Source organism: Cryptomeria japonica, chromosome 2 (genome assembly GCF_030272615.1).
Source record: "Cryptomeria japonica chromosome 2, Sugi_1.0, whole genome shotgun sequence".
Lineage (NCBI taxonomy): Eukaryota > Viridiplantae > Streptophyta > Pinopsida > Cupressales > Cupressaceae > Cryptomeria > Cryptomeria japonica.
In genome coordinates this window covers 100,329,352-100,340,990 of record NC_081406.1, presented here as the reverse complement: position 1 = coordinate 100,340,990, position 11,639 = coordinate 100,329,352, and the positions used below count along the sequence as shown (strand labels likewise).

General features: G+C 38.2%; 1 protein-coding gene across 2 annotated transcripts; it reads right to left on the bottom strand.

Annotated features, from left to right (window-relative positions):
• Positions 1 to 8,652: 8,652 nt before the first annotated feature.
• Positions 8,653 to 11,062, bottom strand: LOC131873077 (uncharacterized). Of its 2 annotated transcripts, none has more exons than XM_059216207.1 (6): positions 10,927 to 11,062; positions 10,588 to 10,820; positions 10,335 to 10,487; positions 9,828 to 10,228; positions 9,311 to 9,719; positions 8,653 to 9,197 (listed from the first exon to the last, which is right to left on the bottom strand). In XM_059216207.1, exons 1-6 carry the CDS (start codon positions 11,013 to 11,015, stop codon positions 8,800 to 8,802), a joined length of 1,683 nt encoding a protein of 560 aa, XP_059072190.1. In that variant the 5' UTR covers positions 11,016 to 11,062; the 3' UTR covers positions 8,653 to 8,799. The 2 variants fall into 2 exon arrangements, with proteins under 2 accessions (XP_059072190.1, XP_059072192.1); XM_059216209.1 differs by having other exon boundaries at positions 8,653 to 9,170.
• Between the last annotated feature and the right edge of the window lie 577 nt (positions 11,063 to 11,639).

Below are 11,639 nucleotides of genomic sequence, written 5' to 3'. Positions count from 1 at the left end.
CTTGTCCCTATTGGGGGCGTTGCCCCCAAATCCCATTTGATTTGGCAAGTACACTACAAGTTGGGGTTGTCTAGTATAAGTCAATGTCTATACTCTTGTCATTAGTTTTCTTGAATATTAATTGATCTATACTTGTCGTTTGGAAGATGACTTTTTTTACTTTTGGGGGGGATGATGTAGTCGACATAAAATACCCATTATGTTTGATAATATTGGTTATCCACCAATGTATTAATTGTTTGTATTAAGTGGTTTGTCACTCTTGGGTAGTTATAAGTGTCGGTTGGTTGACGATTGTGTTCCTCTTGGCAACCGTCAGGTCCTTTAAATATGTTGTGTATGTCAAGGAAGGGAGTAGAATAGAGTTGGATCAATTGTAATCCTTGGCCGACCATCTTTGGTATTCTTCTCTTCTATAATAATTTCATGTTCGAATAAAGGTATATTTTACTCTTGTATCTGGTATGCATTGTTTTTTATTAGATAAGCATGGTTTTGAAAGGACCTTGAATCCTTTTACAAAAAGATAGGAGTGAAAAGCAATGTAGGACAACGCAAATACATCTCAAAAAAAAGCAACAAAACTATCACAAAACAACAGAACAACCAACCAACAACACCACCAAACAACAACAAAAAAGGCCATAAGATTGAAATTAAGGAGGTTTAAAGAAGTGATTCAGGGATTTTTTATTGGTAATCTCACTGTTTTCAATGTTCTGTTGATTTGAATCTCCTAGGCATCTTTTCTAGTAATGATTCTTTTGCATATTCACAACTTGAGGAGGAGAAATCTCCCTTTTGTCCACCATCTGATCAATCTCTCTAGAAGTAGAGGAATGCATGAGACTAGTCTCCTCAAGGTTACCTTGCTTTGCTGATGCAAATCCTCCAAAACAATTTTCTTGTAATCCTTTGAATAACCTCATCCGCAACTTTAGGAGGAAAGATCTCCATTCTATCAACCATTTGATCAATCTTTCTAGGAGAGGACAACAAACTAGATTGGTCCTTTCTCCTCCAAAAAAACCAAACATTCATGTTTTTCATGTAGGCCTTGTGAGAATGACACACATGTCTAAATATTGGTAAACAATCGAAGAATTTTCATAAAGAATTTCTTCAGCCCATTTACCCAACATAAGAAAGGGTAATATGAGAAGGAAGCACTAGATTCTTTTCTATACAAGCACACTAAATCTTGCATGCAACAACCATTTTTTAAACTTGGTGACAGGGTCAATAACAAAATCTTCCCAAGGAATTCGCCATATACATGAAAATATTTTCATGCCAGAATTCAAGAGGCGAACACGATAAACGAACCCACACCAAAAATAATAAATTAGTGTGAGGGTTGAAACCAGGGGTCCATTTTGACAACCAAAGGCCATTTAGGCCCAGGAATCAGGGTCCCTCAATAAGAATCCTTAAACAATCCTTAATATCAGAAAAGGAGAAACATTGTTGTTACCATCATTGTTGTTACCTTAACATGTCCTTGTAGCTTCCAAACAAGTAATCTATCTTCTAGCAATATCAATATGAGGAGTATCACCACAAAACCTAGAAACAAGCGAGCATCTCAATCAATCTAATTCCAACAATGAATCGGGAATATCCACTTCAAGCACATGCCTAGAAGGAGAACAAACTGTCGAAGGAGGCAAAGGAGGCTCATCCATTTTCAACCTAGAACCCTGAGGAGAAACATGGCTCTCATTTTGAACATTACCATCACTACAACCAGCCTCAGAATCCATTGCAAGATCATGAACATAAATGAACTCCAAGCCAAAACCAAGCAAAACCCCACGAGAAGTAGAGTCTTCGGAGAGGCTGACATCCGTCTCATCTCCAACCTTTGCACTTGTGCAAGGGCCAACAAAACCATTACTAACAATAGTGTCGATGTGTGTTTTATGCACGATCAAACACGAAATAAAGTATTGAATACTAAATCCTCTCTTGAGTAAGGACTTCTCAAATGCTGAACACAAAAGGACCACTTGAGACGACTCCAAGGTTTACAACGTCAAGTCTTGACGTGTTGGATAACTTCAATGGTTTGATGTGTTTGCTCTTCCTCCAAGGGGAATTATATAATTGTTCTTGAAGAGATGAAAATATTTAACACAAGGAATGTTGTTTTTACGAATGATGTTGCAATGTGCTCTTTCCTACTACTACTAATGATCACTTGATAAAAATAATGCAAAAAGAGGTAAGGGTTTAGAAAGTTAAACTAACAGTAGGAATGCAAAAGTGACGAACAACTTCAAGTGAGGCTCAACTAAGCTTTGCTTTGACATGCAACAAACATTTCCACAAAGCTAGTGCGATCTTCTAGAGATAGCTGATAATTTTTAAATCACTACCACAAACATAGATAACTTCAAGATGAAGCATATCAATAAGTAGAAATTGAAGTTAAGCTTGGCTAAAATAAGTTCTGTTGACTACGTAAGATACTTCACCATCGATGAAATATTAGTAGTACAAACAATGAGAACTTCACTATCAATCATACACGAGTCTTTCATTCATCTAAATACTTAAAAGCAAATTCTATTCTATCTTTTTTTTTGTCTGTTTTCGATATTAAGTTCTCTTATAAAAGGATGAAGAAACAAGCAAATGCTCCAAAACACATTAATTCACCAACAATTCAATGATTTTATTATTTCTCGCAGCATCAAAGTAGCAATTCTTCAAAGCTCTTCTAATCGATCCTTTACAAATGAAATGAGTGGGGCTTATATAGTGTTCCCAAATACAATGAATGGCCATGATTAAATCAGAATCAAGGGCCAAGATCTTGCCACCTAAACCCTAATTAGGGTTTGTTACAACAAAAACCTAATTTACTATCAGCCAATGGGAATGTGACATCCATCTGGCATAAACTTCAAGGAAAAATCCTCCAATGAGAAAAAAGACACCACATGGGATCATAACAAACTATCTTCTAAAAGTTTGTTTCCCTTATCCTTTTCTTTTGTTGCAAATTCAACGAATCTAAACACCATGAATTCAATCTCGGTCATTGGAGCAGCAGGCACGTTCTTCGACTAATCTTCCATGAAGCTCACTTTGTCTAAGGCAAACGCAAAGATTTTCTCTTATCGTGGCCCGAAATCTTTAGTCTTGTTGGCAAGTACAATGAATGAGTGTATGTCTCCCAGCTGCTTCTTTGAAAGTGATTGGGCTATCTCAAAGAACATGACTCGCACTCTCTCAATCAGCTGATCGACATCCATGTGAATTCCTTCATTCATCTCCTTCTCAAGTACGAGTTCAGCTACCTCCACGATCTTATCAAGTATCATGTTTATTGCATTGTCTACCTAGGTGCAACCACTACAGATATCCTCAAAGATGACCTTCCTCATTCGGAGCAAGTTATACCATTGCTGGAAATCAAGTGATTGTCCCTCTTTCAATGCTCCTTGATTCCCCAAAGTCTGCTTAGGTAACTGTTATCACTTGAACCTGCACCCCTGTTTGCTAAGCTATCAACTCAGCAGGCTTGTGACACATGGGAACCCTCCTAGGCCTGTGGGTTGCCTAAAAAAATGGAGTGAACCTCCAGAGTAAGCTGGTTCTTTTCAGATTCTGCACCTAAACTAACAATTTCTTCAGGGAAAAGAGTAAGGAGGAGAACATGTAAAACTAAAATTTAAATCTAAGGTGATTGCACCAGATGATGTTTTTGAAATCTAACTAAGCAAAAGACGCACAGTACAACAGTGATAATAAACCCCTTTTTATTTTTATTTTTTTACACTAACCAACAACCCATGATCCTTGCATCAATGCTTCATAAGCAGGCTGGATAATCACAGTCCTAAAAGGAAAAATCCTTTTCACAACCTAAGACTATTAATCACTAAAACACAGCTTATGACCTGCAAGTAGTATATATATTTCTGCATAAGGCATCAAAAGAAAATGCAATTTTAAGGGAGGCAAAAAGCCAACCACAAAGAACTGACTAACCCTGAAGATGCAATAACAGAGAAAGATGAGAAGTAGAGAGGTAAACCAAGCTATTATCCTTGCCAAACAGGTATCATCAAGCTTTATAACTCCTGAAAATGTGTTACAAAGACATCCCTTCCTGCAGAGAGAACTAAAAATTACAGTCTGCTCCAAGATGAATGAATCAGAACCCCTACCAAAATGAAGGCTTGCAGTATATATGCTTTTTTCCAAAGTTATCAAAAAGACTCCACCTCCTCATTTTAGGTCGAGCAAACTCAAAAAACCTACTTTTTGGGCCTCAAAAATATCTGAAAAGGAATAAACCTGAGCCAAAAGGTCAAGTCATCCATTCTGCAACCATAAAACCTCATAAATGCAACATAAATGACCCTGAAATGCCTCTGACAGGCCTGCAAGCCCTCATAAATGCAAAAATATCCCTCCCTGATCTCCAAACAAAATATCTAATAAAGTGATTTTTTAAAAAATTTATTATTATCTGGTCAGACATTTGTTTGATTTTATTTTTATTTATATTTAAAGGCTTTAATAATATAAAAATAATAGAATTATTTTATCTAAAGTGATCAATAAAATAAATCACCTTAATAAGACAATTTTATTATTTTTATTTATTAAATAATAAAATGTAATAAAAATATATTTAATAAAAGTGTTTGATTTACACTTTAATAAATAAAAAATTTTATTATATTTTATTAATTTTTTAAATATAAAATAAAAATAAAATAAAACCTATGCTTGATCAGATAATGATAAATAATAATAAAAAGAAAACTTTAAAAAAAATATTTGCTTACATTTATTGGAGGGCGTATTTTTGAGTTTTAAAATAAATACTTGCTAAGAAAATTGCAAGGGGGGGCACTAAGTGATATAAGATCACTTAGGAAGCAAAAAGAGTTTACAAAATTTTAAAGTGATCTAAAATCACTTAGAAAACATGGCGAACTCTACCATGTGGCCTCCATACATCTTGCGTGGCATAGAAAAGAAGGGAATAGAAATGATTTTTTATGAAGACATTTTAAGGGAAACATAACCCTAAAAGCTCATTTTGCCTCTTCACTTTTGATATGCGACACTTCTGGAAACTTCGCTCTGCATCTGGGCGCCGCTAGGGTTCGAACTGGGCATGGAAAGAAGGAAAAAATCTCGGTCTCTTCACTGTTCTGGGTGCCGAAATGAGTGTTGGGCCTCTGTTTTTCCTTACGGCCTGCTATTTGTCTGCGTTTTTGCTAGTTTCGGGCCTATTTATGGAGCCGCCGTGGAAATTTTCCTGTGTTTTTGAGCATTTTCTGGGCGTTCGAACCTGGTTTCCTTGCTGGGCGCGATCTTTTCTCCCTGCATCCTTCATTCTTCACAGGTTCGCTATCTTTTACTGATTATGCTGTTTGAAAATCGCTCTTCTGAATCATTTCAAACATTTATAACCACATAAAGATGATCAGCAAATGAAGATATTGTACTGCGTTGGGCTGACAGGATTAGTTAAACGCAAAATTTCTTGAATACCAACAATTATGAACCAAAGTTTTCAATTCGGCTCCAAAAAAAAAAACAAAAAAAAAACCATCCCACTGCATTTGCACATAACACAATCTCCTTATTCTGCCCAGTAAAATCCTTCCCTTGCATCATAGCTGAGAATCTTCAACTGCTGGGTGCAACTGCATCATCATTCTTATGATCTCTGTCTGCCTTGACAAAGCGACCCTTAACACGCTTCCTTACATCAGCTCGAGCCTTTCATGATTCATAGCGAATGTGTTTTTCATATCTCCTTGTCTTTTTCTTCTCCTTGTACCGCAACATTGCATTACCTCTAGCTTGAGCTAATTCTTCACTGCTGAGCTTGGTTGGGTTTCGTTTTGGGTCCCCTTTAAAATAACAAGGAGAGTTCATTATCCTGGCCAGTTTCTATTCAAACCTTTGTTGAGCTGGATCCCAAACCTGAGTTGTCTACCTTCACAAAAAGTCTTGCATCCTGTGCATTCAGGTCCAATGAAGATCTTTCCAAACATGCAGTTTGTAATGGAACCTTAGGCGACCCTGGGACTTGAGCTCCTGGCCCAGCAAGATTGTCATGGAATTGTCGAGAAGGATGTATCCCACTAACCTGCAAATGAAAATGAAAATTTTTTAACATCTGAGTTACAGCATCAGTGCCAACCTTTGTTGTTTGGAATGAAACTACAGAGTTCCTGGCACAGTTAGGTGGTACTGGAACACATTCCCAAATAAGTCCTTCTGGACTTAACCCAAACCCTTTTGATTCAGTTTCTGGTATCTGTCTCAGAATTTTCAAGGCCTCGAAAGGAAGAAGGGTTCGAAAGGACTTATTCTCTGAACATAAACCAGAATATCTATCCACAAAATTCCAAAAGTTGGGTGGGATTTCTTTCTCCGTAGACAAATCTATTACTCCGAATGATCCATTGTCAACAGGAACAATCTTCACCTTAATTTTAGGATATGCCTTTACAGATTTCTTGTCAGAATCCTCACAATACTTGCAATTTTCTTGTTCATTGTAGACCAAGCCTTCCATAAATGAACTAACCTTTCTCTTTCCCAGCACAGCACTTTGATTGGTTTGGTGAGTACCCGGCTTTCCAGTTCCCTTTGTAAGCTTCAGACTCTTTGAATTTTGTTTCTCAAAATTCCTGATTTTAGAAGAATTACGCAGACTTGCTGGAATTAAAGAGCATAACAATGGATCCTCTTCAGAAATAGAAATTGTATCGGAATCCATTGGATTATTCCTTGCTTTGAAGACAGCATGCCTTCTGTAATCACTTGGCTTACTGTTCTTCACACCATCAAGACTTTTTAACTCATCGGTGAGCATTTTTGTCTCCATGATTTTGTTCACAGATTTTTCGAAATTTCCTGCTCTTTGTCATTTGATTGGCGTTCTTTGTTCATGCTGTTGATTCATGTCTTGCAAACTTTCCATTTCATCATTCTTATCCCTTAGATGATTTTGTAAATCTTCTATCCTTTAAAATGATCCAAACTGCTCCCATCTTTTACTTTAATTGCTTCTATCAGTGACTCAAGACGTTCAATCTCTGATTCCAATTTTTGTCTATCTGCTAACCTTTTTGCTTGTTGGTGAAGCTCGATAGACAAGTCCCTTTTTCCAGCACCCACACTACTTGCATGTTGAAGCAGGTCATTGTATCTGTAATCCTGCTTTTTCTTCCCTCTATAGAATGGACATCTCAAAGTCCCATCCATATTCTTTATGATATGATTTCCCTTAACTAGATCCTCATATGATTTTTCTTCATATTCTCTAGTCTCAGATTCACTAATATCACCGTCACTTTCACTGGACAAATCCATTGCAACACTAACCCAGTTCAGAATAAAGCAGAATGATGCCAATTTCTAGGTCCTATTAGGTGCTCCACAAGTCTTTTGATGAATTTCATTGCTGTGTGCATCTCTGAATGACTGTTTGGACTGAAAATGGTGAAAAACAAACATTAAAAACCCTCCTTTTGTCATCTGCCATTCAATGCTATGCATTAAAATATGTTTTTTATGAAAACTGTAGCTGCCTACTTCTATAAAATACTCTTAAATCTGAATATTATTTCCAAGGACGCAGCTGTCTTGAATTTGTTGAAATGTCTGATTAATCACGCCTTTTCTAGTTTATCATAAAAAATCTTTTAGGCTTGATGCATAAAATGTCCTCTTGTTGATCATTCGTAGATATTTGCACATCTTATTCACGTTCTAAAAAAGAAGTCTCATCATGCTTATTGGCTGATAATGTGATTGCATACTTGCGTTTTTGTTACTCTTCTTCCTTTTATCACCAGCTCTAACATGATTTGATTGTATGAAACCTTGCCATCGCTTCACATGAGCTGGGCTCAACCCTTGTGGGAGCCGCATTCATCTCCACTCAACTTTGTGAATTTCATGACCAGCAAGCTGTCCTCTTTCCTTTTCCTGCACATGAAACAAACCTGTTAGCAAAAAATGCATATGTATGGTGTCTTTCCTTTGATCTGATTTTTTGCCTTTCGAGATTCCTTTGTGATGCGAGTTATATGCATTTGATGCATGTAGGGATCATATATATATATGCGTGCATTAGTACATATGTTAGAAATGCAGCCAGCTATTGCTTAGAACAAAATGTTCCAAAGAAACGGGACTCGGACTCGGCTCGGACTCGGCAAGGCCGACTCGGACTCGGACTCGGGACTCGGCGTCAGACTCGGCTCCAGACTCGGCTGGACTCGGGAAAGTGAAAAACTCAAGAAATTTAGAGATTTTTAAAGATTTAAAACTTGTTTCAGACACCCTTTATTGAATACACCTTAAAGACACAAAAACATCATTAAACTCGGCTCATTTGATTACATACACAAGTATACATCAATCACATAAGCATAAACGCAAATTGTAGCTGAAGAAAATAAGAAACATAGATATATAAATATTGTCAAATGTATACAATATTACAAAACTCATGGAATAAAAAATCCATGTCATCATATGATCATCATCAAATGTTTCATACAAATACCAAAGGTAAATAGTAAAACTAAATACAACTACAAGTGTACAAACCTATGGCTGAGATGGCCGTGCACCCTCTCGCCCTGGCCCCCTGCAAAGGCGTTTAAAGTAGGTCCTGGATGATTCAGCAGCCATAGTTGCTCCCCGTGACACCATGCCATGCTCACCAACATCAGGAACGGCTGTGTCATGCTCACCAACAACAGGAACAGCTGTGTCACTCCGAGTCTCAGTATTTCCTGTCTCTGCTCATGTTCTCTGCTCCTCCTCTGCCATGGCTACAACCTCAGCCTCTATATCTACCTGGTCGATCCAATCAATGTCATCATCACTAAATATAGCTGTAGGAGTCCCAGGAGCTGTCTGATTCTCATTGGCCCACTCTGCTTCAAGATCAACCTCATCTAGAATGATAGGAGACATGTCAACTGTTGCATTCTTTCTCATTCTCAGGCGGAGGTTGTAGTGAACAAAGACGAGATCATTCATCTTCTCCACAGATAATCTATTGCGCCTCTTGGAGTGTATGTGCTCAAACATACTCCAATTGCGCTCACAACCTGATGCGCTGCATGGTTGGCTCAAGATACGAATGGCCAACTTCTGAACATTTGGTGTCTCTGGGCCAAAAAAGTTCCACCAATGATCTGAGTTTGAAATGAGAAAAATAAATAAAATCAGTCTCACTCATGAACTCATTTAACAAGTTACAATATAGTATTGAATAAAACTAAAATTAAGCCTAACAATTTATTTTTACCTGGCATCATAGTTGTTCTAGCGTGTTTGGCGACAGGACGAGAGAAGGTCTCCCCTTGTGCATCTGAGAACATCTGTAGCTCTCGAAAAAGGTCTATCTGAGAAGTACTGGTAGGTCCCATCTTCTCCATGATTGCATATAGCCCATTAAGGACCTCTGCATCAGCCTTGAAAGAAGGGATAAAACGGAATGCCGGATTCAGATAATAGGCTGCCGCATGGATGGGCCTATGTAGCTGATGATGCCATCTCCTATCAATGATCTCCCAAATGGGACCATACTTGCTCTCATCTGCTCCATAGACGAATTTGATGGCCTCCTTCGCCCTATCCATGCCCTCATATATATAGCCCATTGCGGGCTTATCTCCATCCGCAACTCGCAACAAAACCACCAAGGGCTTAACAAACTGCAAAATTGAAAATATTGTGTAATTTAGAAAAATGAGCAAATAAGAGAATACATATAATAACTTATAAAACATGAAGCTAAATTGTAGAATTTATAAAAAAATTACCTTCACTATCTCATCACAAGGGACCCAAAAGCCTTGCTCATCAAAAATGCAGTCTGCCATCTCTATCCCTGCAGGGGTGGTAGCATAGGATGAGGAAGACCACTCCTCACCAACAATCATACGTCTCAAGGCAGGCTTAGACCTAAGCATGGACTGCAATGTGAGGAAGTTTGTGGCAAATCTTGTGATTCCTGGACGATGCAACTCCTTCTGCTCTGTGTATTGTCTCATAAGAGCCAACACCCATGAATGATTATATACAAATTTGCAGACATTTCTTGCCCTTTCTACACATCTCTTGACCCATGGGATTTTTCCAATATCCTCCAACATGAGGTCAATGCAATGAGCAGCACATGGAGTCCAAACTATAGATGGGTGCCTCTCCATCAATAGTCTACCTGCAGCAACATAATTTGTTGCATTGTAAATTGTAATTAATGGAGGTACAAACTACAAGATAGTAATTAATTTGCAAACAAAATTAGTTTGTAATCAAAAGTTTACCCGCAGCAACATAATTTGCTGCATTGTCGGTCACCACCTGTACCACGTTCTCCTCACCCACATCTTCAATCACCTCCTCTATCTGCTCACATAGGTAGGTGGCATTCTTGCAATGGGTGGAGGCATCAATGGACTTGATGAAAACGGTGCCCCCTGAAATAAAAAAATAAAGCTAGGTCAATGATCATTCAATAAACCATTAGATAAAAAATAAAAAATTAAAGACTATATGAAACTAAAATTAATCAATCACCTGCGGAAGAAACAAGAAAATTAAGGAGAGTTCTATTTCTCCTATCCGTCCAACCATCAGTCATGATGGTGCAGCCTTTAGTGCTCCATATGTGGCGTTGTTCATCTAAATCCTTTTTCACATCATCCACCATTTGAGACAAAATGGGTCCCCTCAAATCACTCTCACTAGGGGCTTTGAACCCCGCCCCGCATATGGTAATGGCATCAACCATTTGTTGCCAATAAGGAGACCTGTCGCAAAGAAACTCAATGAGATAAGTATAAAAATTCAATGAGATAAGTTAACTATAAAAATTAAAACAATCAAAGTTATCAAACATAAAAGTAAAACATTCACCTGGCTACAAAGAATGGAATACAGCTGTAGCTCCAAAACCTGCCAATTGCCATTTTAGCAGCATCATGGACCTCCTTGTTCCAACCCATGCCCTCAAGCGACGGTTGGGACCCAGGAGTAGTGCGAGGCACAAAGAAGGAATCCAACCAAGATTTACGAATCCTAGGTCCAATGGTAACATTCCCACTATGACTACTAGTGGTAGGAGCATGAGAAGTGGCGGTGGCAGTGGCACTGCCACTTATAGAAGCAGAAGCAGAAACGGAAGCACCAGCAGTAGCAAACTGAGTGGGACGATATGGAGGTAAGGAAGAAGGGCCTCCAACACAACCTAACTGTGTCCCTCTTCCTAAAACTGTCTCTCTCCCAATGGCCGCTCGATCCTCCTTTTGTTTCTTTTTTCTTTCAATCTCCTCAACCATTACATAACAATCACGTATGGCCTCAGAGACTACTTTTAGGCATGGTTCGGCATCATGTCCACGCACACCAGCAATATGGTATTTCAGCCTATATATACCTCCATGGAATATTGTTTTGCAAAACATACATTTTGTTTGCCCCTTTCCTTGCCCTGGAAAATCCTCATGATATTTCCAAGCAGGGTCCTTTCTCATGGGGGGTCTAGAAGCTGAAGTAGACATTTTAGGATAGTTTTGTAAAAGTTGAAGCTGAGGCAAATAATAAAGTGAAGTTTGCTGCAATAAAACATT

Bases quoted from the DNA above. Each gene is read 5' to 3' on its own strand.
- LOC131873077 (XM_059216207.1), bottom strand. From the start codon at position 11,015: ATGGGTTGGAACAAGGAGGTCCATGATGCTGCTAAAATGGCAATTGGC. The intron at 10,821-10,926 runs GTGAATGTTTTA...TCTTTGCGACAG, and splicing joins ATTCCATTCTTTGTAGCCAG to GTCTCCTTATTGGCAACAAA. The intron at 9,720-9,827 runs GTAATTTTTTTA...TCAATTTTGCAG, and splicing joins CTTGTGATGAGATAGTGAAG to TTTGTTAAGCCCTTGGTGGT.